This window comes from Sphaerulina musiva (assembly GCF_000320565.1).
Source record: "Sphaerulina musiva SO2202 unplaced genomic scaffold SEPMUscaffold_2, whole genome shotgun sequence".
In the NCBI taxonomy this organism is placed as follows: Eukaryota; Fungi; Ascomycota; class Dothideomycetes; order Mycosphaerellales; family Mycosphaerellaceae; genus Sphaerulina; species Sphaerulina musiva.
The window spans coordinates 1,793,060-1,820,734 of record NW_016017384.1 but is presented as its reverse complement, the minus strand read 5'-3'; the positions used below and the strand labels follow the sequence as shown (position 1 = coordinate 1,820,734).

The 27,675-nt window shown below is 53.2% G+C and overlaps 14 protein-coding genes across 14 annotated transcripts; 8 read left to right on the top strand and 6 right to left on the bottom strand.

The window, feature by feature from the left end:
• Positions 1-757: 757 nt before the first annotated feature.
• SEPMUDRAFT_80332 (uncharacterized protein) lies at positions 758-3,271 on the bottom strand. The gene is made up of 2 exons (XM_016910240.1): positions 3,220-3,271; positions 758-2,940 (listed from the first exon to the last, which is right to left on the bottom strand). The coding sequence occupies exon 2, from the start codon at positions 1,755-1,757 to the stop codon at positions 912-914; it is 846 nt and encodes a 281-aa protein (XP_016763644.1). The 5' UTR covers positions 1,758-2,940; positions 3,220-3,271; the 3' UTR covers positions 758-911.
• Positions 2,387-3,310, bottom strand: SEPMUDRAFT_139226 (uncharacterized protein; the record flags this gene model as incomplete). Its single annotated transcript, XM_016902898.1, has 2 exons — positions 2,387-2,940; positions 3,220-3,310. The coding sequence occupies 2 exons, from the start codon at positions 3,308-3,310 to the stop codon at positions 2,387-2,389; spliced, it is 645 nt and encodes a 214-aa protein (XP_016763643.1).
• A 221-nt stretch (positions 3,311-3,531) lies between these two features.
• SEPMUDRAFT_147385 (uncharacterized protein) lies at positions 3,532-8,152 on the top strand. The gene is made up of 8 exons (XM_016904266.1): positions 3,532-3,647; positions 3,752-3,805; positions 3,933-4,157; positions 4,219-4,497; positions 4,548-6,578; positions 6,643-7,692; positions 7,757-7,960; positions 8,031-8,152. Exons 1-5 carry the CDS (start codon positions 3,644-3,646, stop codon positions 5,786-5,788), a joined length of 1,803 nt encoding a protein of 600 aa, XP_016763641.1. The 5' UTR covers positions 3,532-3,643; the 3' UTR covers positions 5,789-6,578; positions 6,643-7,692; positions 7,757-7,960; positions 8,031-8,152.
• On the bottom strand, positions 6,279-8,039 carry SEPMUDRAFT_105770 (uncharacterized protein; the record flags this gene model as incomplete). The annotated part of the gene is made up of 4 exons (XM_016900589.1): positions 6,279-6,578; positions 6,643-7,731; positions 7,757-7,960; positions 8,031-8,039. 4 exons carry the CDS (start codon positions 8,037-8,039, stop codon positions 6,279-6,281), a joined length of 1,602 nt encoding a protein of 533 aa, XP_016763642.1.
• A 249-nt stretch (positions 8,153-8,401) lies between the features above and the next one.
• On the top strand, positions 8,402-10,878 carry SEPMUDRAFT_147384 (para-aminobenzoate synthase). Its single transcript, XM_016904265.1, has one exon. It carries the CDS (start codon positions 8,592-8,594, stop codon positions 10,812-10,814), a length of 2,223 nt encoding a protein of 740 aa, XP_016763640.1. The 5' UTR covers positions 8,402-8,591; the 3' UTR covers positions 10,815-10,878.
• A 36-nt stretch (positions 10,879-10,914) lies between these two features.
• On the bottom strand, positions 10,915-12,753 carry SEPMUDRAFT_147383 (protein transport protein sec22). The gene is made up of 4 exons (XM_016904264.1): positions 12,679-12,753; positions 12,453-12,594; positions 12,065-12,384; positions 10,915-12,002 (listed from the first exon to the last, which is right to left on the bottom strand). The coding sequence occupies exons 1-4, from the start codon at positions 12,710-12,712 to the stop codon at positions 11,854-11,856; spliced, it is 645 nt and encodes a 214-aa protein (XP_016763639.1). The 5' UTR covers positions 12,713-12,753; the 3' UTR covers positions 10,915-11,853.
• Positions 12,754-13,058: 305 nt separating this feature from the next.
• On the top strand, positions 13,059-14,245 carry SEPMUDRAFT_147382 (uncharacterized protein). Its single transcript, XM_016904263.1, has 2 exons — positions 13,059-13,245; positions 13,304-14,245. The coding sequence occupies exons 1-2, from the start codon at positions 13,177-13,179 to the stop codon at positions 13,715-13,717; spliced, it is 483 nt and encodes a 160-aa protein (XP_016763638.1). The 5' UTR covers positions 13,059-13,176; the 3' UTR covers positions 13,718-14,245.
• Positions 14,246-14,344: 99 nt separating this feature from the next.
• Positions 14,345-15,582, top strand: SEPMUDRAFT_39581 (uncharacterized protein; the record flags this gene model as incomplete). The annotated part of the gene is made up of 3 exons (XM_016908751.1): positions 14,345-14,503; positions 14,581-14,743; positions 14,819-15,582. 3 exons carry the CDS (start codon positions 14,345-14,347, stop codon positions 15,580-15,582), a joined length of 1,086 nt encoding a protein of 361 aa, XP_016763637.1.
• Positions 15,583-15,768: 186 nt separating this feature from the next.
• Positions 15,769-18,987, bottom strand: SEPMUDRAFT_60439 (DNA mismatch repair protein MutL; the record flags this gene model as incomplete). Its single annotated transcript, XM_016909526.1, has 2 exons — positions 15,769-17,316; positions 17,509-18,987. The coding sequence occupies 2 exons, from the start codon at positions 18,985-18,987 to the stop codon at positions 15,769-15,771; spliced, it is 3,027 nt and encodes a 1,008-aa protein (XP_016763636.1).
• Positions 18,988-19,212: 225 nt separating this feature from the next.
• Positions 19,213-19,946, top strand: SEPMUDRAFT_147381 (Rhodanese-like protein). Its single transcript, XM_016904262.1, has 2 exons — positions 19,213-19,467; positions 19,534-19,946. The coding sequence occupies exons 1-2, from the start codon at positions 19,221-19,223 to the stop codon at positions 19,818-19,820; spliced, it is 534 nt and encodes a 177-aa protein (XP_016763635.1). The 5' UTR covers positions 19,213-19,220; the 3' UTR covers positions 19,821-19,946.
• Positions 19,947-20,327: 381 nt separating this feature from the next.
• On the top strand, positions 20,328-21,207 carry SEPMUDRAFT_114606 (uncharacterized protein; the record flags this gene model as incomplete). Its single annotated transcript, XM_016901101.1, has 2 exons — positions 20,328-21,052; positions 21,183-21,207. 2 exons carry the CDS (start codon positions 20,328-20,330, stop codon positions 21,205-21,207), a joined length of 750 nt encoding a protein of 249 aa, XP_016763634.1.
• A 269-nt stretch (positions 21,208-21,476) lies between these two features.
• Positions 21,477-21,908, top strand: SEPMUDRAFT_105763 (uncharacterized protein; the record flags this gene model as incomplete). The annotated part of the gene is made up of 1 exon (XM_016900588.1): positions 21,477-21,908. The coding sequence occupies one exon, from the start codon at positions 21,477-21,479 to the stop codon at positions 21,906-21,908; it is 432 nt and encodes a 143-aa protein (XP_016763633.1).
• Positions 21,909-21,970: 62 nt separating this feature from the next.
• On the bottom strand, positions 21,971-24,065 carry SEPMUDRAFT_147379 (P-loop containing nucleoside triphosphate hydrolase protein). The gene is made up of 2 exons (XM_016904261.1): positions 23,509-24,065; positions 21,971-23,445 (listed from the first exon to the last, which is right to left on the bottom strand). Exons 1-2 carry the CDS (start codon positions 23,921-23,923, stop codon positions 22,031-22,033), a joined length of 1,830 nt encoding a protein of 609 aa, XP_016763632.1. The 5' UTR covers positions 23,924-24,065; the 3' UTR covers positions 21,971-22,030.
• A 462-nt stretch (positions 24,066-24,527) lies between these two features.
• SEPMUDRAFT_147378 (carbohydrate-binding module family 48, glycoside hydrolase family 13 protein) lies at positions 24,528-27,381 on the top strand. The gene is made up of 2 exons (XM_016904260.1): positions 24,528-27,008; positions 27,065-27,381. The coding sequence occupies exons 1-2, from the start codon at positions 24,933-24,935 to the stop codon at positions 27,125-27,127; spliced, it is 2,139 nt and encodes a 712-aa protein (XP_016763631.1). The 5' UTR covers positions 24,528-24,932; the 3' UTR covers positions 27,128-27,381.
• Positions 27,382-27,675: the final 294 nt, after the last annotated feature.

Sequence of the window (27,675 nt, the reverse complement as noted above, 5' to 3'; positions counted from 1 at the left end):
ACTGTAGCTGTCAGATTCACGTCACGCATGATAATCATTCGCATCACCTCGACCTGGAGCATTCAGCTTCAATTCCAGACTTAGTCAGTGCACTTACGAGTACATGCACATATCCATTAGATAAGGTACAGGTAGGTACCTGTATGATTCTTGATTACGTCGTGAGTCAATTGATATTACCAGTACCTTCTTGTATTAGACATGAATACGCATTATGACTATATGTATGGGTCTGACGCATGCTGAGTGCCCCGTACTCCACGTGCGTTGTGTGTCTCAGTTTCAACTTGGCTGAATTTGCTGAAGATACTACCTTACCTTAGGTGGGCTCATCTGGAGGATATCGTCATTACCTTAGGTAATGTATGTACTGTACCTCGAAAAAGAGTGAGATGGGGAGGATGAGCACACTGTACCAATAACATGTTACATGACTGATGAGTGGGCACATCCGTGCGGTACCTTATTCATAGGCCCTATGAATTGCACTGGAACCATCTTATTCCGTTCGCGCTGGCCTTGGCACTTATGTACTTCTTCTTACTCATCGCCATCCCCAGACGCCAAAGTGCGACAGAGAAGGGTCGTCATCGTGTCCTTCCACTGAGTAATCAGAACAATAATCATCTGATAAGTGACTTTCCAGCTGACGGTGCGCCTCTGAGTGGAAGGATCTCGCTGCAGCAGTGTAGCCGGGGAGTAAAGGAAGTGTCGTCTCCAAATTGCACAACTTCCATGCACAGTCTCCGCACTGGCACAACTTCGGAATTTCCTATGCTGGAACCACCACTCCAGTCGCACACGACAAGAATGTGCTCATCCACGGTAGCTATAAGGTGAACTTCACTCGTACAGCCTCGATCACCTTGCCCGCGCTCCCTAGTGGCCGAACCTCCATCATGTTGGGAACTTCAACGTGATCTAGAGGTGTGCGCATACTGATTCGAGCCATGGTAGTGATAATCGAACTGCTCCTGCACCAACTCATGGTGTCCTTCAGATTGCCGAACGGATCCTGCGTCCTGTGGCAAAGCATCGCTCATGATTAGATCGCCGGTTGCGTGGATGTGCATGGACTGTTCGCTCGACTCCATTGTGTGATCGTTGACCTCCTGCTCTTCGACCGCGTCAAGGTAGAAGGAGACATCCAGGACTGCCTGCGTCTGCTCGACTTCCTGGTCATGAACTTCCTGTCTGTTGTAAGAGAAGCCACGCGCATACTGCTCCCTATCTCGCCAATCCTGCGTGATTTGCTCCGGAACTGGACGTGAAGTGAGCGGCTCAGCTGATATTGTCGCATCGGCGTACGCGGCACCGAGTCTATCAGCTGTAAGTTCCCGGTAGCTGTGAGGTCGCGCTCGGTACACAACGCACACGTCCTGGTAAGCCACTTCGCCGCCAACGCGATACAGAACGCCAGGGGTTCTTTCCATTAACGGCTCGAGCTCGAACGCGAATGACTTGGGAGGACTGACAGTAGTCGGCAGAAGCTGAAACGGATGTGGAAGTCTTGAAGATTGACGAGAGAAGCAGTCATTTGATTGAAACAGCTTGGGATCTCTGGCGTTATGGTATACGTGTTCCGTGTGTGAGCCATTAGGAGCTGCCTTCACATCGTGACTTATCGGCTCGTGAAGGGATGGGTCTGAAGAGCTTTCATCTGGTGCGTGAACCTGTCGTATGGTGCTGTTGGCACGCACAGGCTTCCTAGAGAAGTAGTTGCCCGACGTGACTTGTGCTTCCAAGTACGACGGCATGGCGCTGCCACCGGTGGCGGTGATTTGTTTGTGATCGCCTGCGTGCTGTCGGAGCGAGACGGGGTGACGCGACTGCGATGGCGCGCGAGCTGATGATGGTTTCGTCGCCAATCTGTTCGCTGAGTGTGGACGAGGGCGAGCGCTTCTCTGATATGGTGCTATGGCCGCTGGTTGAGGTCACGGAGTGCGATTCGTTGGCCAGGTTCGTGTCGTCGGATGTGTAGCAATTTCTCGTTGTGTCTCCACACGGCCGCCGAGGAAACATGTTGATATTGGTAGGGCGCGAGTTTGCTCGAAGCGGGTCGCCACGGTGACGGGCGAGCTTCACCGTCGAAGTCGTCCACGCAAGCTGCTTCGTTGCATAGCTTCAACGAACATCCCTCCGCAATCGTCAATTTCGCCATCTGGAAAGACTTTGGAGACATTCTCTACGCGACCAACATTCTCCATCAAGGTGCCCACGTCCAAATTTCAATGCCAGGAATGAAAGGCTTCCTGTCCTATATGTCCCCGTCCCGACGAGTTCTGTGCGGTTCTATTCAGCTGGCCGTGGACTGACTGAGTCTCTAAAGCCATAGCGGCGACCCTTGCTTTCTCGTTCGCCACTTGTTACAAAGGTGACGCTGCTCTCAGCTCTTCTTCGCCGCAGCCTCTCCTTCTCTGGCAACTTCCGCTTGCTGCTGTCCTTTCATAGCAGCAATCTTATCGTCAATGATCGATATTTCTGCCTCGACCCTCAACAGTTTCTCTTTGAGCATGCCGGCGTACTCCTCATTACTTAGGACCTTGAAGGGCGTCCAGCTTTTGTCACTCATGCTCTGCCAAAATCCAGGTCCCTTGACTTCAGCGCGCTGGGCTGGCAAGGTCCTTCTATTGTACATGAACTGGCCTGTGGCACCGAAGATGCACCACATGATTGCCCCGGGGATCACGTTCTTGCGTCCACGGAAAAGGGCGCCAAGTGAGCCTCCAGAGAATGCTCCAGCGATAGCTGTGGCTTTAATGAGATCACCAGGCGTGGGAGTCTGCAGCTCCGTGGTCCATGCTTGAATCACAGATAGACGAGTAAACGTAAAGACTGCTCCGAGACCAAAGGACTGTAAGGAGGTAACACCTGCCGATAGAGATAGTGGAAGATTCTTGAGGATGCCGACCGCACCGCCGAACATGAAGCCAACGCCCGCTAAGAACAGGTCAGTCGTGATATATGAGAACAACGCAATGCTCAAGTAGGTACACAAGATGATGGCGAGCAGGGAGTCTTGGCAGGAAGTATAGAAGGGCAAGCTACAAGCACAGGACGCTGGTTTCGCGGACAAGCAGCCTCGATGGGATGCATTGCACGTGGCGCTCAAGTCACAAGGAGGTAGCGCATGAAGGGCATGATGGATGCAGGATGTGAAAGGCCAATATATCATGATACATGCAGGACGTAAAAGGCATTCATAGGTAAGGTACATACCGGTAGCAACACCGACCTTCAGAGCCGTCTCGATGTTATCAGCAGTTGGATCCCTGGCTGCCAGTGCACGCCGCCGCTGCTGTTCCGCCATAGCAAAAATGCAATGATTATGATGAAGACCTAGGTGAGTTGCTGACACTTCACCGACGGCAAGGCTTTTCACGGAGTGCCGGTGGCGGATAACGGGATAAGGAACATGTAGTTCCAAGTCAGCCCTGCCGGCGAGAAAGAAAGCAGGGACGGCTACAGCCGCAAGGATGTAATTTACCTGTGCGGCCACTCCAACCCCAACCTACCACGACCTACCTACTCTCTCCATCTACGAGAGCGATTCTTTGGACTCGCTCGACACACTTGGCGCTACTTCAGCAAAGCGCCACACTCACCACCTACAACACACGCCCTCCCCGACAACACCGCAATCATGGGTATGTACCCGCCTCTCGACTTCTTCGGCGGGGCACACCTCGCGCGAGGCCTTGCACGAAGTCGACGAAATACACACAATGGTGACTGACGTGACTATCTACAGCGCCCAAAAAGAAGCAGGAGAAGATGGCCTTGGGCGACTTCTTGACGAACCAATGTAGGCACGAATTCCCTGACCTCCCACCACCGATTTGGCTACAGCCCGCGCGATTTGCGACGGCAAGATGACGGAGCGAAAATGGGCACAGGAAGTCAGAGCATAGATTTACTGATACTCGCGGCAGCTCTTGGATCATGGGCCGACGAGATGGAATCGGCACCGCTTCCATCCATGCCCACATCAAGCTACGGCGCACGCGATCGAGGTGACCGGGGCGGCGACCGCGCTCCACCAGGCGAGGGCCGCGCATTTACGACGTCTTCATGGGAGCGCTCTGGAAGTGGCATGGGCGGCGGCGGTAGCTTCGGAGGTGATCGTGGCGGCGGCGGTGGCATGGGATCAGATTTCGGTGGGTCGCAAGAATGGAAGAATTCTAATGGAGAGGAGCGGTCCGGCTAACATGTGTCAAGGCCCACGATATGACCGCGAGGCAATTCCATTCCCTACAAAGCCACCATACACAGCACACCTCGGAAACCTGGACTACAATGTTACATCTGTTGATCTCGAGGGTTTTTTGGCCGACTGCAATGTCACAGTGGTCAGACTGATGGAAGACAAAGTTGACCGCAAGCCTAAAGGCTTCGGCTACGCAGAGTTTGGATCTCCTGAAGGTCTTCAAAAGGCCCTGGACAGATCCGAATCCAACTTTATGGGCCGCAACATCAAGATCAGTGTCGCTGATCCACGTACGTCAATGATATTCTGCCTTTGTGCTTACTTCGCTGACCTCTTATAGCACGCAACGACCGTGGCGATTCGAACCGAGATTTTTCTGACTGGAGCCGCAAAGGCCCTCTTCCAGACCTTCCCTCCCAGGGTCGCCAGCCTTCGCGAGGATTTGAGCGCCGTGGTCCACCAGGAGGCGGTTTCGATAACATGTCTGACGCCGGCAGCGAGCGTGGTGGACCAGGTGGCCGCAAGCCAGGCTACTTTGAGGGTGACGGAAAACCCCGTGACTTCTCTGACTGGAGCCGGAAGGGTCCTCTTTCACCGGCACCCAGCCAAGGTCCACCAGTACGTGATGGCGGCCGATTAAGAGAAGTTCGCGACGACCGTCCGCCACGCGAAGAGAGAGGTGGCCCAAGCTGGGGCGAAGGGAGATCAGATGCTGGCTCAAGGCCACCACGACGAGAATACGAGCGACCCCAAGGTGCCCCAGAGCGCCCAGAGCGGGCTCCAACTGCCGCTGAGCAAGACAGCCAATGGCGCACGAAAATGCGACCTGATGCTCCCGCGACCCCTGACGTTTCGACACCCGCATCTCCAGCTCAGGAAGCGCCCAAAGAGCGACCGCGACTCAACCTCGCCAAGCGAACTGTATCGACAGCAGAGGGCGGAGAATCCGCCGGCAGCACACCTTCTGATGCAAAAGCTTCACCATTCGGTGCTGCTCGTCCCATTGACACATCGGCTCGCGAGAAGGAAGTTGAGGAGAAACGAGTATTGGCGCTTCGACAGAAGGAGGAGGCCGATGCAAAGGCGCGTGAGGAGAAGACTGCCAAGGATACAGAACAGAGAGCAGCTCGTGCCGCGCGTGCCGATCGTGGCCAAACTGCGCAGGGGGGCGAGAAGGCTAGTCCACCAACAGGTGATGTACGCAACGAACAGCGTGGCGACCGTCGACCGTCGCGCCAGCAGCAGCAGAATGGTGGCAACAGCTGGAGAGGCAAGCCAAAGGAGGCACAGGACACGAAGCAAGCAGCGAAGGAGAACGGAGACGCCCCACCGAAGGAGCGCCCAACCTTTGCCGTACTCGCACACGAGGGCGACGAAGCCGCAGATCTCGATACGCCAGACGCCCCGGCGAATGGCACCATTGTCGCTGATAAAGAGACTAAGCCACAAGAGCCAGTCGTCGTTGCCGGCGAAACCACCGAGACCACCGCCGAGGTGCTTGAGGACGACGGCTGGAGTACTGTTCCGGCCAAGGTCAAGGGAAGCAACCGCCGTGGTGGTGCTCGGGCCATTGCCTCGTGAAAAAAGGAACGGAAACACCTACGACGAATCAAAATGTCTAAACCTGATGAACGACGACCCTGTTGTCTTTACATGCATAGCGGCGACGAGCGTCGGATGAGAAAAAAGTACGAGTCTTCGTCACTGCTAGTGGGAAAGGAGGGGATACTCTATCCCCGGAAAAGGCTACTACTGGATTGATCTTGGGGTCCTTCTAATCGCGTGCCTCTGACGGAGTTCTGGTAGCGTTGCGCATGGGTGGGGGGCTGGTCTTCTGCTGCTGCGGTTCCGTACATAGCATACCCTCTCCATTCGAGTTCGGCCACGAAAATTCAACGCACGGAATCTGCTTCTGTGCCGTTACATTTCTATGCTTGTCTTCACCTTGTAGTCTCGGCAGAACAGAGTAGAATGGTCTCGCGTGACTAAGTGTAAGATTTGCCAGCAGAGATGTCGTGCCAGAAGAGAATTCCACTACGATTGCTATGCAAGGTAGCTACTATGTGTTTAGCTAAATTGTTTTCCCATTAAGTCGCTTTCCCTCTCCCATGTCGTCCTCATCTTCGCTGTCGTCATCTACTGCAAAGATGGTCTCGCCATCTAATGATTCTCGCGGGAGCTGAGCGGGCTTCGTGGGCTTTGGAGCAGGTAGAGGCGAGGCATCCCTGCGTGGATTGCTGGAGCCCCCGAGAGGGGCGTCGTATGGCGGAGGCGCTTTATTGCCATTACCGGAGACCGCTTCAAGATCATCGTCGAGGTCCATGCTATCTCGTATTGAAGCGATTTCAAAACCGTCGTCAGTTTGGGAAATCTGCAGATAATGTTAGCTCATTGGTCTTGGCTTAATTCTCTTTCTGTGACAGAATATGACCTACTTCATCAGACATGGCGAACCTGCGATTATTGGCGGACGGCCTCCAGATGTATGCGATGAAAGACACATCGCAGAAGTAGACAAGCAGAAGCCATCCGTCGAGGATAAACCATCGTGATTGCCAGTGATTGGGTACGAAGTCGGCATTTCCAGATCCCGCAAAAGTCCAACTATTGACGAAAAAGAAGGCAAAGATGACCACGATACTGGTGAGGATACACCACCACAATTTGCGGTACATGCCGGCTTTGACGTGCTGCTTACGTTCCACGAGGTCCTTCATGGTGTAGTTGAGGCTGTTGAGTGTCCAGATGTAGAAGGCCGTCAGTGTACCAGCAAGTGGTAAGACGACTAGAAGTACCATTGGTCCAGCATTCTCTGGAGTGACGGCCAAGGAGGCAATAGCGTAAATGACGCCGAAGACAAAGTGCGTGAGCGCAAGAGCGCGCACATACCACATGGTCTTCCCCAGCTCATGTTTGACAACACCGTATCCCATGCATACGATCAGTAGCAGGAAGAACGAGAAGCTGTTCCTTGCGGCGCTGAGTATTGACACCACAATCAGGAGCGCTTTGGCGCCGCCATTCAGTCCATGGCGATTTTGAAAGTCGTAGAAGAGCCATGTCATGAACATCTCGATGATGAGGAAGACCAGGATCGCTGTTATGTAATTTTGCACAGCCAGAATGTCTCGTCTATGCATCCAATAAAGCACTCCCCATCCCATGGCGACGAAGGCGTAGACGATCGTGAAGCCGGCGTAAAAGGGCAATTTTGGGATCTGTGCAGCTGGTAACTCGCCAAAGGCATTCCGGAACTCGACGATTCCAATATATTCGGTCGCACTGTAGGCGGCACTGCTCACGCAATAGTATCCAGTCTTCTTGATAGGATAGTTGATGGCCCCTGGGTCCTTGAGGTGAACGGCTTCGGATCTGATTAGCGATTTTGAAGCTGCAGACGCGTTTGTAGCAAGAATGAAAGAGCCAACGTCGGCTTCCTCGCAGAGTCCAGCATCGCGCGCGGCCTCGTCGCAGAGGTAATCGTCCTGAATGCCGTTAGCCATGACTCTTCCACCCACAGCGCTCTGCCGCATAATATGTATCCCATACCACCATCTCGTCCTTTGGGTCTGGCTTCCCAATCAATGATCTGTCCTTCCACTCGAATATTACCAGGCTGACGATTGGATCCTCGCCTTCTGGTACACTGTCCGGCCGCACGAACTTGACGAGTATGTATGGATCAACGTGGCCTCCCCAGGTCTTGCGCGAGTACATGCCGGCGCATGCCTGTCTACTGGCGTCCTTCTGGTCCTATACCGCACTCTCAGTATGATGTCCCGTCTCTGCTCCTGCTCCTGTTCTCATCATGTCCTGTGCTTACGATGCTCATTTCTGCCGCATGCACGCCCAGCAGCTGGCATAGCAGCACGGGTATGAGCTGCACCCATCGCTTCATATCTCTGCGGTTTTTCTGGGAAAAATTGGCACTGCCGTCGATGGAAATGCAGTACAGGCGAGTTCAATAACTGTCCAGTTCCATAAGCTCCCGAGACCAACGTGTCGTGTCGCGTGGAGGTGTCTACCTAGTCTCGGCAGACGGCTCAAGCTCGGCAGGAGTTGCTCCTTCCTCAGCTCCTTGCGAGTCCTTGGCACTTGCTCTGTCCCGCCCAGCCCAGCCCGTCCCGTTCTCTTTGAATCTTTCTCGCCCGAAAGATTTTCTTCACTTCACGACATCATCACAAACAGCACTCTTTTGGATCACAGGACTGGCGGGCCTGTCCTGCAACGGGAGATTCGAACAGCAGACGGCGAGTTGGGCGGCAGCGTCTTTTTCTTCACTTCTCATTCCCATCTCTCCTTCGCCGCCTGGAGGCATCCCAAGAGTCACCGAGATTGGTCGACAGCATCCCTTGGAACACAAACCTCTCCTGTACTTACTTACATGCAGCCCTCTCGCATTCTCTTCATTGATGCATACGACTCGTTTTCCAACTCGATTGTCGCTCTGCTGCGAGCTGAACTACCCGTCACTGTAGAGTGCATCAAGATTGACGACGCTCGCTTTGTCCTCAACGACGAAGCGTTCTTCACATACCTCGATGCATTTCATGCCGTCGTTGCAGGCCCTGGGCCAGGCCATCCTGCAAACTCTCATGATGTCGGCTTGATAGGAAAGCTCTGGGGCCTACCGGAGAAGCACTTACTTCCAGTCCTAGGAATATGCCTAGGATTTCAGAGTCTTTGCCTGGCATTCGGGGCCGAAGTCGTGAGATTGAGAGAGCCCAGACATGGTATTATGACTATGATAGACCATTGCAATCGGGACATATATGCGGGAACTGGAAAGATCGTCGCGACCCAATATCACTCGCTGCATGCCACGTTGAAAAAGGGCGACGTGACAGATGAGTGGGGATCTTCTAACCTGTGGGAAAAATCTAAGGAGTGTGCAGAGCTTGTACCACTCTCCTGGACTTCGATGAATGTACCGAATGGTCCAACTCTGATGGGCGTCCGACATGAGCATAAGCCGTACTGGGGAGTTCAGTATCACCCCGAATCCATCTGCACGAATCAGGAAGGCCATAAATTGGTGCGAAACTGGTGGAATGAGACATGTCAGTGGCGTATTCGCCACTCCATGTCACAGGTACCAGTGACGGACACTTTGCCGAATTGCCAGGCTCCCTGTGAGACGGAGCAGGTGGCACCGAGGACTTCTGCGCTGTCAGTTCAATGGGTGATCAGTACAAACCATGCATTGGACGTGGCCGTTGTAATGGAAATGCTGCGCGAAGAAGATGCGTGCGTGGAACCTCTTCTTCTCGAGTCCGGATCCCGTGACGGCAAACCAGTCAACCAGGAGACAGGGCGATTCAGTATCATTGGCTTGCCTACGTCGTGCTCCAAGCAGTATCGATACTCTACAGTTCGTAGCTGTTTGGAAGTCATCGAGAAAGGTCATACAGTGTCAGGAACGTCAGCTAGCATTGCGGAAGCATTCTCCTACCTGGACGGAGTAGTAGAAGCGAGCAGGGCTGTAGGTGGCCCTTCTAGCTCACCTTTCTGGGGTGGCCTCATAGGTTTCATATCGTACGAAGCAGGCCTACAGACCATAGATGTGCCCCCAGTCGGTGCAAAGGCTGAGCACCCAGACATTTGGTTCGTCTTTGTGGAGAGAAGCATTGTGTTGGACCATGTGGAGCGCGTCGCGTACGTGCAGTCTATCGCTCAGCAGGATGACAATTGGCTCCAGACTATGCAATCTCGTTTAGAGCGTCACCTCGACATGCCCGCCACTGTTGATAGAGTGGATCAGAACACATGCGCGGGACTCGTGGCTGGGCCAGCGCGAAGTGCTTACTGCCAGAAAGTGTTGGACTGTCAAGCAAACCTGCGGGCCGGCGAATCGTACGAGTTGTGCTTGACAGACCAGTCGATCCTCAAAACCCATGCTGAGCCGTGGTCGTTATACCAACGACTGCGCAGCCGCAACCCTGCTCCATTCGGTGCCTTCCTGCGCCTGCAGTGCAAAACTTCTCCCGGACTGTCCGTTGTAGGAAGCAGTCCTGAACGCTTCCTATCTTGGTCTCGCGGCGGCAAATGCCAATTTCGACCCATCAAGGGCACCGTGAAGAAAAGTCCCGGCCTCACTCGAGCCAAGGCTGAAGAGCTGCTGGCTTCGCCCAAGGAACGCGCTGAGAATCTGATGATTGTGGATCTGATTCGACACGACTTGGCAGGCGTCAAAGGCATTGGCAAGGTCGAAACGCCAAAGCTCATGTCGGTGGAAGAGTATGAGACCGTGTTCCAGCTGGTATCAGTGATTGAGGGCAGTATCGAAGGAAGTTCTGGGTGTGCGGCTCTGGTGGCCTCACTGCCGCCGGGCTCCATGACTGGAGCTCCGAAGAAGCGATCATGCGAGATTCTTAGTGAGATTGAGGGCGGCAGAGCGCGCGGCCTATACAGCGGTGTGCTTGGATACTTCGATGTCGGCGGAGGTGGTGACTTCTCAGTGGTGATCCGCACCGCCTTCAAGTGGGACGACGAAGGTGAGGAATGGCATGTAGGTGCCGGCGGAGCGATCACGGCATTGAGCGAGGCGGAGGCTGAGTGGGAAGAAATGCTCACGAAGCGTGAAAGCGTGTTCAACGCGTTGATGTAGTTTTGTTTGCGGATTAGATCTTAGACCTTTTTAGATACCCCGAATTCAACTTCGAATACACAGTACACCACTCGACCTTTCCAAACGTTTTCGTTTTTTCCCCTTTTCCATGTCTATCACATACCAGACTCGCCTGTGTCACCACCTGGATTTTCTACCTTATAGTGCCCTAGCTCACCGCAATGTGCCTTGATGAGCCAAGTAGTTCCCACCACTCTTCCGAGCCTTTTCTTGCAGTTTGTTGATATCAACACTAGAGCTGGCAGAGGTCGGGGCGACCAATTTGGAGGCTGAGCATGTCTGGAGTATCTTGTATGCGGCCTGTCGAGCAGCTAGGTAGTCATGAGCGCCTGCGGTGGTGCTCGGGGTATAATAGGCTGCCTTTTGAATGTCTATGAGATCGAATAAGGCGGCAACGAACTAATTGACTACACTGCGCCTTGCCCTTGAACTTGGAAGAACTGCATCATATTACATCTGCGCTGTTGCCGTGGCGTGGATTTGACCAAGTATGCATATTAGTCGCCCTCCCCAAACTGAGATCACAGAGGCCGAAGACTAGCATCGGCCGTGCGTAATTGGTTCACAACGCAATTCCGCGGAAACAGACGCCGGCAGCTTTAATCTAGCTTACTGCGTTGTCTCTTGGTTCTTTCGATGTTCTGCGCCGTGGGCTGCCAGGTGTGAGCCAGGCCAGGATATCCTGGTCTAGTGCAGACCATGCCGTGGTGTACCACGCCGTGAGAATGAGCCCTGAAAGTGCTGTATTGGAGGCCACATCCGAGGAGGGGATGGGTATTGTACTCCCAGCGGCAAAGTGCCCAAATGCCAGAGGTATTGGCAAACTCCTAAGCAATTCAGCTCCCTCAATCATCATGGGACTCTGCAGAGCTCTACCAGCCTTAATTATTGCCATGAGGACACGTCGCCCGGTCAGAATTCCACGTGTTTCTATGCAAGGCTGCGCCAATTACTGTCCTGAACTCCGCGCTATGCCTGAAACCCAACCAAGAATTAAAGGCAAACGGATGGTATTCTGTTACCAGAATCGCCAGATGAGCAAAAGTAGGATTACCAGTCCAAGACCAGCAAAAGGACCATACTGCTTTAATAGAAGTTCCCAGTTGATGCGCACAGCGGCCCGTTTGTATTTGAGAGAGTCATCCCGCAAGCGAGAAGACATGTCGCCTAGTGTACGCATGTTGTCAGTGTGATCCAGGTAGCGTGCTTTGTCCGTCTCTTCTGCTCACCCATCTTCTCCAACGAGTCTCCACGATAGAGCAGGTCCTCGATATTCTTGGTCATGACCTGGGTCACGTCCTTCAGCTCGTCGTTGAGTCTGCCGAGATTGTCGGTTGCGCGCGAATCTTGATATGTTTTCTTCGTGCGCTCGATGAAGCGATCGAACTCGGAGTACTGGTACGGTCGAAGTTGCGGGTCGTGGATTTCATCTCGCTTGTACGACGTCTGGAACTCTGCGCGGACATCCTCAAGGTATGTAAGAGCAAGCTTCTTGGGATATGAGCGCTCGGTGATAGCCAGGTAGGCGACGGCGTCGTTCAAGACGTAGCTGACACGAATCGGTCAGTGGATTGCTGGCAGAGCGGCAACTGCTCGAGAGGATGTGGTTGGTGGTACTGGATGGTGTATTTCGAGCTCTCAATGGACGCACGAGGTTCGGAGGAGGGTGAGAGCTTCTTGATGACCTGTCGAATGTTCTGCTTCAGATCTGTGACCTCTTGGATCTGCGAGTCGTCGACAGAGGCCACGAGCGTGAGGCCTGTGAGTCCGGGTCAGTCAGTCGGTTTGTCCGTCTGTGAGGGGGGCTTTCCAGCAGAATAGCGCGTCGGGATCCGTTACTGACCGTCGAGCCTCACTATCTGGGTGGTGTATATCATGTCGAGAGATTGAAGGTGTACGGATGGGCGGTTGGTGTGTGAAAGTGAGATGTGGTGAGGACGGTAAGGAAGCCTACCTCAATGGAACAGGTGTCGTCGGACGTGACATATCAGGGCAGGTACCAAGTACGGTATGTAGCCCACTCCACCTATACCGTCTCCCCAATTCCCAGTACCTACCTACATGTACCTGTAGCACTCCCTCTTGCAACCAGTCGGCTCTGCAGCTTCCACTCCACTGGACGCCCTCTCAGTCTGGCAACAGCTCTGCAGGTAGGAATGTGCGCGTCCTCGCTCTCTTCCTCCCTCATTCATCATCAATACCAGACCGCAAACATCAAAATATCAGACAGCGAGGCATTTCATTGACCGGCTGAAACAAGATCAGCTTAGCAAACAGAATCAAACAATATATCTGAACATACTCATCCTCTGTTGTTAGCAGCAGCAGAAGCAGTGTCAACATGGCCACTGCACAGAAACGCTGGCTCACACAGCCGAACTCCAAGGTCGGCAAGGTGCCGGATCTGGCGGTATGGTTGCCTTTCCTGCCTTCTTCCGCTCGTCTCTCACTGACTGACCGTGCTGTAGATCGTGCTCCGCGATGAAGCAGCCTGGAACACGCTCCCAAAGGAGACCCGCGAAGAGCTCTACAGGTATCTGCCGAAACTTCCAGGCGGTTATGACATCGATGTCCACCCTCTGAACACCTCTCTCCAACCTTATATTGAGGGAGAGATCCGACTCTACCAGACAGACCTGAACGACGGCAAGGAAACGAAAAAGTGGCGCGAAGAGGCTATGAAGGCTGGGATGGAGCGGTCCAGCGGCAGTTGGGATGCGCTCAAGGAGCAGCAGCTAGAGGAGGACTGGGGCAAGATCGAGGACGCAAGCACGAGGGTCGGCTCTCTGGCCGAGCATTTGGGCCAAGAGGAAGAAGTTCGCGTGACAGAGCAGGAAGCCCGCGCGGAAGCGAACAAGGGAATCAACGGAGCTCAATCATAGACTGAAAAGGCACAATCCTACCAAAAGGGTTACACCAAGAGACCACGAGAACGTCATGTCGCCGGTTATGGTCCTCTGCCAGATGGACCGAGTCGATCGTCGAGTGCAACCAGCACAGAGGCGTCTGCTACAAGCAAGTCGACACATCACGCCAGAGCCAAGGCAATTGATCACGGAGAGGATGTCTCGAGACCAGTTCTTGCACCACTTGGAACAGACACGGCCCCCTTTCAGTGCTGGAACTCGCCAATGAAGGGCTGTGCCGAGCGCATTGACTCTCTTCCAAAGCTGTCCCGTGAGCATGCCGAAGGTATGTGGAAGAACTTCATGCGCCAAGACAAAGAGGACGTGGAGCCCCAGGATCTCGACATTGCCTGAGTGACTAAGGTGCATCATCATCATGTTGCAGAAAGGAAGAAGATGGATGATTCTTGGGCAGCACAATAGGCAATGGAGACAATAGGAAATGAGAAATGAGAGACTCCGGCCCTAGCATTGGGTAGCATATTAGTTAGGAAAGTCATGAAAACTTGATTCAGCACGGTGAATACAGCAACCTTGAGGTCTTCCACCTACTAAAGCCCCTCTCACTCACTCTCCAAGCTACAACCTGGAAGTATTCCAAACATGGCTCCTTCGTCACTCCAGCATCGACGCACGCACAATCTGCTTCTCATATCGAAACTGCTCAATCAGCGAGATGCAGCATCTCCGTTCACACTCGTGCTTGATAATCTGGAACAAACCGGCAAGCCCGTTGTGGCAGAATACCTGAGGCGAGCCAATGTGCGTGCGCCATATCGTCAACACGATCTTCCTCGCTTTCTTTTTTAAAAAATCGCGCACTAAAACCAATTTTACAGACATCCAAGATCAAAGTCATCTTCGTCTCATTCGAGACGCTCCGCCGGCCCCGCACTGCAGATGTCTTCATCGAAGCATGGAGGCAAAGTCTGCAATCTTGGCAAACCGAAGTCGTGAATCACCTCAGAGCCGAAGCAACGCAGAGTGAGTTCATCCCGTTCAGTTGATATAGGTACATACCAGGTACCTATTGATATATTGACGTTTTCTTTTTTTTTCTTCTTTCCACAAAAAAAGAAAAACTCCTAGTATTCGATACCCTCAACCCTCTCAGCGCAACACAAAGTTCGAATCTTCCAGCTCTCCTCTCCTCCTTCATTCTCCCCACAAGCTCCCTTCTGGCACTCTATCATACCGACGTCCCGCTACCAATCCCCGAAATTTACTATAGTAATAATAATTATAACAACAACACCGGACATCAAAATCCGTACGCTCCCTCTGCACTGACCCTACTCCGATATCTGGCAACGACAATTCTCACGGCCCATTCATTCCATCATGTCCTTGCTCAAAAAGCCGCGCGGGAAAGAAGTCACGCCGAACCAATTTTTGGCTTGGAAGCAGGTGTGGATGGAGTTTTGCAAAGTCTGGGAGCGAATGGATTAGAGGGAGTGGTACTGGAGATGGAGCATCGGAGGAAAAGTGGCAGAGGAGTGCGCGAGTGGTATTTTCTGCCCATGGTCGGACGACAGCCTGCGATGATGACGACGATCAAGGGGCGGGAGAGTGGGATTATGCTCTTGGAGGATCATCCGCGGTATCGGACGCCTGAGGAGAGGAAGAAGGTTGATGCTGATGCTGCTGCGAGGGAGGAAGGGGATGGTAGTGAGAGTTCTACTACGACGTTTGAATTGGGATTGACGGAGAAGCAGAGGAGAGATCGCGATGGGGTGGTGTTGCCTTATTATGATGCTCAGAGAGGCGGTGGGGATGGAGGGAGGATCTTGTATGATATGGGTGAGGAAGATGATTTTGATGAGGAAGAAGATGAGATTTAGAATGCCCCAGAGCTGGGATTCTGGGGCATGAGAACCCCAATGCGAGGAGGTGTACCTAGGATTGAATCTCTTACAGTGATCGCAAAGCCGATTACTATGTTGAGACTGCTGATCAGGAGGTCATAATGTACTGCAAGAAAAGGGTATCTAGCAAACTTCGCAAGCAATTACAGCTGTCGTCAGGTCTTACGTCGTGCGGCTCTCAAGCCAGGCCTTCCAATTGGTCTTGCGCCCTGCTTGCGCATCCGCCGCGTCAAGCTGGTTGTCATCGATCATATCTCCCTCCGTCCATCCAGTCCAAGCGCTCAAGCCAGCCAAATGTCGCATTGTTGGCCGCCCGTGTGGGCAATTCCAGGGCTTTTCCATCTCTCCCATATGATTAATTACTTTCTTCATCTGCGCATGAGTGAGGGTTTTGCCAACCATGATCGAGCTCCGGCAGGCTCGCATCGCAAGCATGCGTTGCACCTTCATTGGTCGGGGAACGTCAGAACTGCCAGGAGGTTCTTCAGATAAGAGATGAAGTAGTTCCTCGAGATCTGACAGATCAAACGTCTTCTCCCTGGACATCGGCAACGTCAACAGGCGGCACCGGGAACCAGGCGCCACTGCCTCATCCGACTCGGTAGCGTCAGACGTCGTCTCGATCTCGAAGCCATTAGCTTTTAGAGCGTCGCGGTTGCTGAGAATGACCTCCTCTTCGATGGCAGTGAGTTCAAGCTGTTTGGGACGCACCAGACGCTGAGACTGCAACGTGACTGTACGCCGGAGCCGCTCGTAGTTGTACTTCTCGTCAGCGGCATGTTGATCGATGATGAACAGGTCATCTTCCTCTCCAAGGTTCTTGCCCGGACGAATAGCGAGTATGAAACCCAGGTTAAACTGCCCAACGATTTGCATCCGAGCAAAGTCGGACTTCACCACCGTGAGTGACAGGCGAGACTCTGCTTCCGCTGAGTCAAGTTCGTCTTCGATGATTGTCCTCTCACTTGTCGGATCAATCTCGTCCTGTTCGGTACTCGACTGCAACTTCGAAGCGAGAATATCAAGCTGCGCTCTGATCTTGTCCGAAGTGGTCTGCACACATGTAGCTAGCTGCAGTGTTGAGCCTTTCCGATTACCACCGTTCTTAAGCGCTTGCATTGCTCGTTTAAGGTTCAATTCTGTAGGTCTAGCAGCAGCCTCTTCTGCCTCCTGGATCATTCGGGCTACGCGTTCATCTTCTCGCATCTTCTTTTCGTCTGCGTCCATGTACTCACCATCCTCATCATCCTCGTCTGCCGATGCGAGATATGTCAGGTCATCCAGCGGGTCGGATGTCGGAGCATCAGGCGAAGCTGGCGGTTGTGATGAGAGTGCACGAGATGAGCGCAGTGGGCTCTCCGCATGTACATTGTCATCGCCGTCCCTGTCATCCATGGTTAGCGGTCTGGGATCGACGCCACTGCTCTCCACCTCCAGCTGGGAGCCGGGCGCGGCAAAAGTCATGCGTAGACTCCGCGCAAGGGAAGGACTAGCAACATAGTTGGCCACTTTTTGAGAATCGCCCGGTTTGCACGTGCGGCGCTTCTTGTACGGCGGGCTTGTGCCTATGGTAGTCGTCGTTGTCACGTCGCCAACAGTTATCTCGGCAGTCTGAAAAGGTGTACGCTTAGGACGCATTCTGTCAAAAGCGTTGGGCACCAAACCTGGGGTCGATTTCTGCGAGCTCGTCACCACTGCCGGAATAGGGGTCTCTGAAGTTTCAGCGTCTTTTTTGATACTGGCCTTCGGCGGAGGAGCCATGTCGAATTCGGGGGTCGGTGAAGTCTGCTCGTCTCTATCTAAATCCTTGCGTATCGGAGGCGGTTGCGAGAATAAGTCTCCGTATGGAGTGCTTAGTGGGTCAGGATTCCTTACGGCATCTACCGTGTTATGTTCTAGAACTTGTTCTTCAAGTGGCTCTGTCACAGCTTGGTTCTCGTCTTGTTCGTTGGGATCATCTCCTAGTGCAGTCGGAGAGGAAGCTGCCGGCATGAATTTCATGGACAGCTCCTTTTCTTTGGTGGAAGCGCAATGTTGCTGCTTCGGGGCCTTTCTTGATTCAGTGTTACGACCAATCCAGCTGTGAATTAGATTCGAGGGAGAGCTTGTTCGTAGTTCATTCGTCGGAGGTTGTCCAGACTGTACGTCTGACACATCGTCGCTGCTTGTAGCCTCGCTGGTGCTCTGTGGCGACGAAATGGTTTTCAGCTCGGCCCGTTTGATAGTCAGGGGCTGGTATGCAGGTATGTTACGGTTCGGTAAACTCGGTAGTTGTGACTGGGGCACTGTATGATCTGTTTGCTCAAACATCTCGGTTAGGGCAGACTTGAAGGTCTCAAGCAGAGCGGTCTGGTCGTGTAGCATGATAGAACGCTTATCCGGCGACACGTTGACATCGTATGCATTCGTGTCCATGATGAGATTTGCGAGGACGAATGGCGTTTGTAAGACGTTGAATGACTTGTAGACCTCGTTGACTGCCTTTGCGACTTGAGGCAGCAGACACGGTCGTCCATTCACGAAGTACATTTGCCGATCGGGTGCTTGGCGGCCTTCTCCAAATATGGGCTTCGAGACATGGCCCTCGATTCGGACAATCATAGAACGATCTGTGGCCTGGGTTGACCAACCTTTTGCTCCTGGAGTACTTAAGCCCATGCTAGGAGCCATCTCGAGGTTGAGGTCAAGCTTGGCCAAAGCCAGCGCTGTCTTAGCGCCGAAGACGTTGGTAATGTTTTCCTTAGTAGTTGCGTTGGCTTTGGTCGCGAACACCGGAGCTTTCTTGCTCTTTGGCATGGTATTGCTGACCGAAAACCGTACTCCTGTACTGATACACGCATAGGAGTACATCAAGTTAATCACTTTGGTATACTCGCGTTTGATGTTCTTCTCGAGCTCTCTGCGTCGAACAGGCAAGTTGTGGAAGATGTCCTCGACGTAGACGGTAGTGCCTTTTTGTGCAGCAGCCACAGAAGTGCCTTTGAGCTTTCCAGAAACCTCAAAGTCGAGCTTCTTGCCGATGGCGCCGTCTTCAGCCCGAGCTGTCAAGATATGGAATTTGGACAAGGCACAGAGCGATGACAGAGCTTCGCCGCGAAAGCCAAAGGTGTCCAGAGAGGTGAGATCTTCATAATTGGAAAGCTTGGAAGTGTGATGCTTCAAAGCAATAGACTCGAAGTCATCCGGTCCGATGCCCTTACCATTGTCTTGCACTTCAATGGCATCCAAGCCCTGGTTTTTGAAGCGCAGTTCAATTGAGGTGGCGCCGGCATCGAGGCTGTTTTCCACCAGCTCCTTGCAAACCGAGCACAGGTCGACAATGACTTGGCCCGATTGGATTTGATGAACGGAACGGTCTTCTATAGCCTTGATGGTGGCCATTTCTGGACGAGATCCAGCCCATGGTGGTTGGTGGTTGGTGTTTGATTGATGGTGAAGAAGGAGAAGAAGGAGAAGAAGAAGAGAAGTGGAGGAGACGCGTCCAGGTCGCGCTCCCTCGCCAAGGCGGGAATATCCGAAAGATGGGGCGATAAGGATAAGGTACCTCACCAGACCAGCGTTTCTCGATCAGGGACATCTATTGTGTTTACCTACACGTCAGGTCCATGTACTCAATGGCATTCGCACGTTCGGCAGCGACTGCCGCTCTGAGAAGCAACGTCTGCCGACAATGCTCCCGATCGACATGGCGGAGCTTCACGCATGCAGGAGCGACACGGCCAGCAGTGCAGAGAAGCAGCAGCAAGCCCGCGTTCGCCGCAGTTCGATGGCATTCTGCGCCGGCCACCAGCTCGAAGGTATACGACTTCGGCCACGTCAAGCAGCTGAGCCAGTCGCCTTCGAGCGAGTCGATTCTCGTCGGTAAGCTCTCCTCCCTCCCACTCCTCAGTTACGATTCCGCCCAAGCATACCATTCACACGACACAGATGTCCGCGAGCCCGCCGAGTACCAAGCAGGTTTCATTCCCAACGCCATCAATCTGCCTATCAAGTCACAGCCCGATGCGCTGTTTCTGCCTGAGGAGGAGTTCGAGGACAGGTTTGGCTTCGAGAAGCCGGCTATAGACAAGGAGATCGTATTCTACTGCAAAGCGGGTGTGAGGAGTAGCGCGGCCGCCCAGCTGGCGCAGCAGCAGGGATATCAAAATGTTGCCGAATATAGAGGCAGTTGGCTAGACTGGGAAAAGAATGGGGGACCTGTGAGCAAGCCGTAGTAGGCGAATGACTGTTACGGACAAGATGGACCTCGTCTACGTGGGAATATTGGCGACCAGCATCCAGGACCATGGATTTGTAGTCATGATAGACGCAATTGACGTGCACCAACAGTTCAAATTTAGGACGATGTTTACATTCCAGGCCCTCGTGTGGCGGAAGGAGATGACTCTGCAACTTTTCCCATTCCTCAGAGGAGACAAAGCTGCCAACAATAGTGTGGTGCAATTTCTTTGACAACTGTTGGGGAGAAAGCATCCGTCCATTATGGAGCTCAAAGGCGCTTTCAAAGAACATTGAGAACAATGCGCCAAAAGGTGTATATATACTCGCCAACGACCCTGGTACAGAGAGTCCAGCAAACCCTCTTGCACACAGCGTCGTAGAGATATCAACCTTGACCGGCTCAAGACACTATCAAAGCAAGCTTATTGCAATCGTAAGGTATTCACTCACCATCACCAGCAACACATACGCACACACACTAGTCAGAACATCACCAGATCATGTCTGGCTACCCTTCGAGGCGACCTGTCTCCCCCATGGGGGGCTACTACGAGTCTCGCGAAGTACGACCAGATAGCTACGAGCAACAGAGAGACACGTCAAACCTCAGACGTTACGGAACCATCCGACGCACCAACGGTCCTCCTGTTAGTCATCCTTCAGAGCGCACCTATCCCGAACTTCGTCGTGTACGTCAGTACGATGGCAGCAGTCGTGTTCATCAGTACCGGGAAGAAGATTATGGCGCAGCTGGTATCGATGTCTCTTCCTATGGCGGTGGCTTTCCACCTTCGTCCTACCTTGGCCCTGTGCCAACGCACCATCGCTATCCATACGGGGCCACATCGAGGCGATCATCACATGTCACGAGCAGTGGCGCACTGCCGGGTCGATCCTCGTCACAGCGCTCCATGTCTCGTGGTCCAGTAGTTGATCTTAGCTCACTAGCCGGCGATTTTAGGCCCTACAACACCCCGTTCGACGGTTTCGAGAGACGTCCTCCACCTCTCGACTACCAGTTGGATGAACTCGACTTGCTCGGCTCTTCATCTGCCCGTCGTCCGCGCTATGCTTCGCCAGCTCGTGACCCATCTCGAACTTCCCGCGGTGCAGATCTTCCAACACCTGGCCAGTTTGCTGCTATGCCTTCTTCCCGCAATGACCAATATCCCCCTGGCTATGGTGGTTATCAGGAGCCGTTCCCCGGTGAAAGACGTCCCCGCTGGTAAGTCGTGGCTATCATTTGTCCCGAACCCTTGTAATATAACGTGACTACCCCAGAATGAACAACTTCACACTCTGCCCCCATTGCTTTCAATATCCCCTTTTCTAATTCTCACGCTAACACTAATCAGGACGCGTATCCATCCGGTATCCTAATATGAAGGTCCCGCCAATCGCATGTGGCGCCGCTGACTCCATATCTTACAACACAAAGAAATCATTGTCATGAGCTCGTATGTGGAACAGAATGTCATATGCTCTCTCTCTCCTCTCTCAAAGGGACAACAACTCTCTTTGTTCATGCCACGCGACGTAGCGTGGTGAGGAAAGCCAGCCTTATTATAAGATAGAAAGAACCATGTGCAGTTGTATTGCACTTCACAATACCAGCAAAAGAAACCCCACACTTTCCACGGTCCCTTGACATGCCTCGTAGTGTAGCAGCATCGCCAGCCGAAGAAAGCTCGCGCAAGCCACAAGATCTGCTTGTACATATAGTCGAACCCGCTCCTCCTACACGAGTAACAGCAGCAGCAGCAGCGACTTCTTCACTCCGACAGCGGTTCCTCGATAGACTGGGAAGGAGGCACAAGAAAAAGAAGAATAACCTGAAGAGTCTTTCATCAGAGGACGTATCGTCTACATCGTCTACTACGTTCGGCAGGAGGGAAAGTCCCCAGAGTCGTCAGATCGGGGATACCGATGTCGATGGCGATGATGTACGGCTTGAAAGGTCGTTGAGTTATGAGCAGTATCTCATTCACACGAGGCCTCGGGATATTTGGTTACCGCTCGATCCATCGGTTTCTCCTTCTGATCCGGCGTTTAAGGCTGCTTGGAAGGATGCTCGGTTATAGCAGCAGCAGCAGCAATGAGAAAGATGCGGTGGAGGGATACATGGTCAGGAATACATGTACTCGTTGCATGCTGTCAATTGATCGTTTCATAGGGCCAAGATTGCACACTTCTACCACGCAGTCTATACAAAGCCAGCGGCAGTCGCCTTCTCTCGATATTCTTCAAAGGTTCTCGCTGGGTTCTTGGCGTTCATTCGAGCTCGAGCCTCAAACTCTGTTTCGTTTCCATCTTCAGCGCGTTTCCGTTCTTCCCAAACATCTTCTTCACTCGTAATTCTGTTGTAAAAGTCTTCCTGTTGTCCTCGACCATAGTAAATCGCGCCCGCTTTCCTGTCCGCAACATCCTCGTTGATCAGAATATACTTAATGCTTGACCCGGGTGACTCGAACATGGCATCTGCCAAAAGGCGCTCCATTACGGTGCGCAGTCCTCTGGCACCTGTGCCCATCTTCAAGGCAGTGCTCGCGATGGCATGTAAAGCGGCAGTTGTAAAGCGAATTTCTATGCTCGACAGGGAAAAGAGCTGCTGGTACTGCTTCAACAGGCTATTTCGTGGCTCGGTGAGAACCTTTACTAAAGATTGGACGTCCAGAGATGAGAGGGCGCAGGATATAGGTATACGGCCCACAAGTTCCGGTATCAGGCCATACTTTTGCAGGTCTTGAGGCTCGACTAGGTCGAGGGTGTTATATGTTCGTTTCTGCTTTGATGTAGAAGAGTCATGATCGTTACTCGTTGGTGATGTATAGTATGGTAGGTATTTTTCGAAAAGCTCATCCTCGCCTTCCATGATGGTTTCGTGATGGCTCGCCGAGGAGTCGAAATTATTAGCTGCACGGACTGTTGCGCCAAAACCCATGCTCCCTTTGGACACCCGATCCAGTATCACTTTGTGCAGGCCGTTGAATGCCCCGGCACACAAGAAGAGTATGTTGTCTGTTCGAACATTGTACGTATCGCCCTTTTGGCCACCTGTCTGAGACTGATTGATATGCCCGCCGGACAAAGGACTATTAGTAGGATATTGTCCTCTGTTACGTTCACTCGTCGCGTTTCGCTCTTGCTTAGCTTGAATCTGTAGTGTTGTCCCTTCGATGATTTTTAGTAAAGCCTGCTGGACGCCCTCTCCGCTCACATCTTTGCCCTGGGATACCTTGGCCGTGGCAATTTTGTCAATCTCGTCCAAAACAATGATGCCACGCTCAGCACGAGTCACATCGTAATTCGCAGCTGCCAGCAAGCGCTGCACGCATACATCTGCATCCTCTCCTATATAGCCTGCTTGGGTGAATGGTGTACAATCAGACATGCTGAAAGGCACCTCGAGCACCCTCGCAAGAGTCTTTGCCATCAGCGTCTTGCCTACACCAGAGGGCCCTAGCAGCAGCACATTACTCTTCTCGACCGTCAGAGGACTGTTGTCTTGGAGCGGAGCGGGTGCAGTTGAAGCGTCCTGTTGTGACGTTCTCTGCTGTTGCGAGCTCCGACTGTCATGGTGCGTGTACACCGTCGTCTGCTGCTGACCTGGAAAGTCGTCTTCGGCGAAGTCCTTCGTCAGCGAAGGTACGGCAATCCCCCGCTTCCATTCACCCTCCCTACCTTCAACGGGATGTCTCTGGTGCGTCCGCCGCCTCTCCTCTGCCGCCTCCTGCTCTTGCTCCTCTTCATCGCGTCTCTGGAGCTCCTGTATGCGCTGATAGTGGTTGTATACTGCAGTGGCCAACGTTTTCTTTGCCCGCTCCTGTCCGACCACGTACTGGTCCAGATGCTGTTTCAGTATAGCTGGCGTTATTCGGGGAGCACCAATATCCGACGCGCCTCCCAGCGGACCCTCGGTTGGGCGCCCAGGTTCATAGAGACCGGTCCAGGGCTGATTTGTGAAATCGGAGCGTATATACGAGTCGGAGGAACGGAGTGGCAGCGCGCTGCTCAGGTGCCGCCGTGTGAGGAGGGCGGTTAAGCCCAAACATGTCAACGTAGCTCGCGGCGAGTAGTGCGCTGTCACAGTGGCCATGAACGGCTGTCTGCAGCAGTAATGGCCGCACCAGCACCCGCAGCAGCAGCACCACCTGCGCCAAGAAGAGCGAGACTAACGCACAAGCGACTGTATGAATGAATGTATCGTGGTATGTGTATGGGTGGGAGTCGCATCAGAGGAGGAGCTCCTCCTACAGTAGCCGCTGGGTCATGATGTAGGTGAGTACGACTACAACTTCCTACCTGAGGTACCTCCTATAGGTACCTCCCATGTACATACAAAGTGCCTCCGACAGCCTAGTAAAGCATGCTACAGCCTTCCGTAGAATACCGAAGAACAGCCGCTCCACGACCATGGGATCCCCTCCCCTCCACAGGCACGGGCGGCGGGCCCATCTCCACATGCAACACAGACCACCCTCGCACCTCGCAATGCAGGGACTCTCTCACTCTCCAATGCACCTCTCCGTGTCCCCATTCAGCTGCGCACATCGGCTTCATGTCTGGTATATGAATTCGCCATCACAGCAAACGCCCTCCGGCTGCAGGCGCACCAATTCGGCATGTTGTGGGCCTGGAGAGGCTGCTTGGCTGGTTGAGGCAAGTCGGCCCTGCCCTGTCTGGCCCCTGCACATATGACGGTCGCTTGCATGCGGCGGGAGGAGGGGTTGAGGTTGGGTTGAGCTGAGCATCAGCCAGCCAGCCAGCCAAACCACCTCCAGGTACAGGTACAGGTAGCGTTGAGAGTCTGAGACTGAAAAGTGCAGGTACCTACCTACTAATAAGAACTGGTGAGAGGGTTTGAGGGAAGCTGCGATGGACCACCCAGCACCTGCAGAATTTACCTGACCACCTTTTCTGCTCTGTGCGACACCTCGTTGCGTTTGTCGTACTCTTCTTCTTCTTCTTCCTCTTCTTCTCCTTCACCACAGTCTTGCCAACCCGCCGCGTGAGCAACAATAACAACGACGACGACGCCAACGACGACGACGACGACGACAGCTTCTTGCACTGATTAACACCAATCTTTGCATAAGCCACCCAGCATGGCAGACAAGCTGAATGAGTCCTCACCGGACAGTGTCATGGCGAAACCTGCTGGTGGTCAAGTCGCCAACGATGGCACCGGAATCGTGCAGGTCGACCCGTGGCTTGAGCCATACAAGGGCGCGCTGCGGTCAAGATTCGCAAAGACGCAGAATTGGATCAAGACCATCGACAAGCACGAAGGTGGTCTCGAGAAGTTCTCGCGCGGCTACGAACAGTTCGGCTTCAACGTCTCGCCCGACGGCACCATCCTATATCGCGAGTGGGCGCCGTTCGCCCTGCGAGCCTACCTGATTGGCGACTTCAATGGCTGGAATCGTGACAGTCATGAGATGAAGCGGGATCCCTTCGGTGTGTGGGAGATCAGCTTGCCCCAAGTCAATGGACAACCCGCCATTCCGCACGACAGCAAGATCAAGATCAGCATGGTAGTGCCAAATGACGGGCAGAGAGCGGAGAGACTGCCGGCATGGATAAAGCGAGTGACACAGGACTTGTCTGTGTCGCCGGCATACGATGCGCGATTCTGGAATCCACCAGAGAAGTACAAGTGGCAAAATGCTCGTCCGCCGAAGCCACTCAGTGCGAGAATCTACGAAGCACACGTGGGCATTTCTAGCCCCGAGCCAAAGGTGGCCACGTACAAGGAGTTCACGCAGAACACGCTACCTCGCATTCGAGATTTGGGATACAACACAATTCAGCTCATGGCCATCATGGAGCACGCATACTACGCCTCGTTCGGCTACCAGATCAACTCATTCTTCGCAGCTTCCTCGCGATACGGCCACCCAGATGACCTGAAAGAGCTGATTGACACGGCGCATGGCATGGGCATCACGGTATTGTTGGATGTCGTGCATTCTCACGCTAGCAAGAACATCCTCGACGGCTTGAACATGTTCGACAACAGCGATCACCTCTACTTTCACGAAGGTGCTCGTGGGCGGCACGAACTGTGGGATTCGCGGCTCTTTAACTACGGGCATCATGAGGTCCTTCGCTTCCTGCTTTCGAACCTCCGCTTCTGGATGGAAGAGTACCAATTCGATGGTTTCCGTTTCGATGGTGTGACCAGCATGCTGTACACGCACCACGGCATTGGCACAGGCTTCAGCGGAGGCTACCACGAATACTTTGGCCCGAGCGTGGACGAGGAAGGCGTGGTATATCTGATGTTGGCCAATGAGATGTTACACAGCATCTACCCGAACTGCATCACAGTCGCAGAAGATGTGAGCGGCATGCCGGGGTTGTGCGTCAAGCTGAGTCTAGGTGGAATAGGATTCGACTACAGACTTGCCATGGCTGTTCCAGATCTGTACATCAAGTGGCTCAAGGAGAAGCAAGATATCGAGTGGGATATGGGCGCATTGTGCTTCACGCTGACGAATCGGCGACATGGCGAAAAGACGATAGCTTATGCCGAGAGTCACGACCAAGCACTGGTCGGCGACAAGACTCTGCTATTCTGGCTGTGCGATGCAGAGATGTACACCAACATGTCGAAGATGTCCACGTTCACACCCGTCATCGAGCGTGGAATGGCGCTACACAAGATGATCCGCCTCATCACGCACGCTCTTGGCGGAGAAGCATATCTCAACTTCGAAGGTAACGAGTTCGGCCATCCAGAATGGCTCGACTTTCCACGAGAGGGCAATCAGAATAGCTTCCACTACGCTCGGAGACAATTCAACCTGGTCGAGGACAAGCTTCTGCGCTACCATTTCCTCAACGACTTCGATAAGGCCATGCAGTGGACCGAGGAGAAGTACGGTTGGCTACACTCTCCACAAGCATACGTCAGCCTGAAGAATGAGAGCGACAAGGTGATTGTCTTTGAACGAGCGGGATTATTGTTCATCTTCAACTTTCACCCCTCGAGCTCATTCACCGACTACCGAGTAGGTATAGAGCAGGCTGGGACGTATCGAGTTGTTCTGAACTCCGATGATCCAGCCTTTGGGGGACTGGGACGATCGCAGAACGACACGCGCTTCTTCACGACTGACTTTGCTTGGAACGACCGCAAGAATTTCCTGCAAGTGTACATACCCACGCGATCAGCAATGGTAAGAAAGACCATGCACCTTGCCATTGATGAATTCACTGCTCACTCTCATAACAGGTACTCGCGCTGGAAGAAACGCTCGACCCCAGTTGGAAGTCTCAGGTATCGCTCGGCTACTAGTAGTGGTCGACGGAAGTTTGTGAGCGAATTCAATAGCATCACGCAAAGCATAGATATATTATCAGCATTTGTACCACGCTGGGCACCGCGTGGTCCTACCAAGATATACAAGGGATTCCATGTGTCGTTTCTTCCCCAGGAGAATGAGACAGTACTCAATAGACAGACATTGAGCCGCACTACGATAAAGAATGGAGATGATTTGTGCCGCTCCGCCTATCTTTTCGATGTGCCCATGATAGGGATATCCTCACACCCCCATGTCAACTTGTCAAGCAGAAAATTTTGAGCACAATACGAAACGGTGAGGTGTCTCGCACTCTCGAAGTCTCGATGGTCCCAAAGGTAAAACTTGCTCGCTACGCAATGCGCAACTTTCTTGCTACTGCCACCGGTCCGGTTACCGAAAGGTTCCTGTGCTTGTGCTGCTGGTCTTATCGCATACGGATACCCGATCGAGCAAGCGGGCCCAGCTTCGCGCCGTGCAGGGGTGGGGGAAAGTACATACTTATACCAATGTTACCCCGTCCACAGTCCCAAACTGCGCT

Bases quoted from the DNA above. Each gene is read 5' to 3' on its own strand.
- SEPMUDRAFT_80332 (XM_016910240.1), bottom strand. From the start codon at position 1,757: ATGCCGTCGTACTTGGAAGCACAAGTCACGTCGGGCAACTACTTCTCT.
- SEPMUDRAFT_147385 (XM_016904266.1), top strand. The intron at 4,158-4,218 runs GTGGGTCGCAAG...ACATGTGTCAAG, and splicing joins TGGCATGGGATCAGATTTCG to GCCCACGATATGACCGCGAG. The intron at 4,498-4,547 runs GTACGTCAATGA...GACCTCTTATAG, and splicing joins GATCAGTGTCGCTGATCCAC to CACGCAACGACCGTGGCGAT.
- SEPMUDRAFT_147384 (XM_016904265.1), top strand. From the start codon at position 8,592: ATGCAGCCCTCTCGCATTCTCTTCATTGATGCATACGACTCGTTTTCC.
- SEPMUDRAFT_147383 (XM_016904264.1), bottom strand. From the start codon at position 12,712: ATGATATACACCACCCAGATAGTGAGGCTCGACG. The intron at 12,595-12,678 runs GTCAGTAACGGA...CCGGACTCACAG, and splicing joins CCAGATAGTGAGGCTCGACG to GCCTCACGCTCGTGGCCTCT. The intron at 12,385-12,452 runs GTACCACCAACC...GATTCGTGTCAG, and splicing joins AGCTCGAAATACACCATCCA to CTACGTCTTGAACGACGCCG.
- SEPMUDRAFT_147382 (XM_016904263.1), top strand. From the start codon at position 13,177: ATGGCCACTGCACAGAAACGCTGGCTCACACAGCCGAACTCCAAGGTC. The intron at 13,246-13,303 runs GTATGGTTGCCT...ACCGTGCTGTAG, and splicing joins GCAAGGTGCCGGATCTGGCG to ATCGTGCTCCGCGATGAAGC.
- SEPMUDRAFT_147381 (XM_016904262.1), top strand. From the start codon at position 19,221: ATGGCATTCGCACGTTCGGCAGCGACTGCCGCTCTGAGAAGCAACGTC. The intron at 19,468-19,533 runs GTAAGCTCTCCT...CACACGACACAG, and splicing joins GAGCGAGTCGATTCTCGTCG to ATGTCCGCGAGCCCGCCGAG.
- SEPMUDRAFT_147379 (XM_016904261.1), bottom strand. From the start codon at position 23,923: ATGGCCACTGTGACAGCGCACTACTCGCCGCGAGCTACGTTGACATGT. The intron at 23,446-23,508 runs GTAGGGAGGGTG...ACTTCGCCGAAG, and splicing joins CCAGAGACATCCCGTTGAAG to ACGACTTTCCAGGTCAGCAG.
- SEPMUDRAFT_147378 (XM_016904260.1), top strand. From the start codon at position 24,933: ATGGCAGACAAGCTGAATGAGTCCTCACCGGACAGTGTCATGGCGAAA. The intron at 27,009-27,064 runs GTAAGAAAGACC...CTCTCATAACAG, and splicing joins TACCCACGCGATCAGCAATG to GTACTCGCGCTGGAAGAAAC.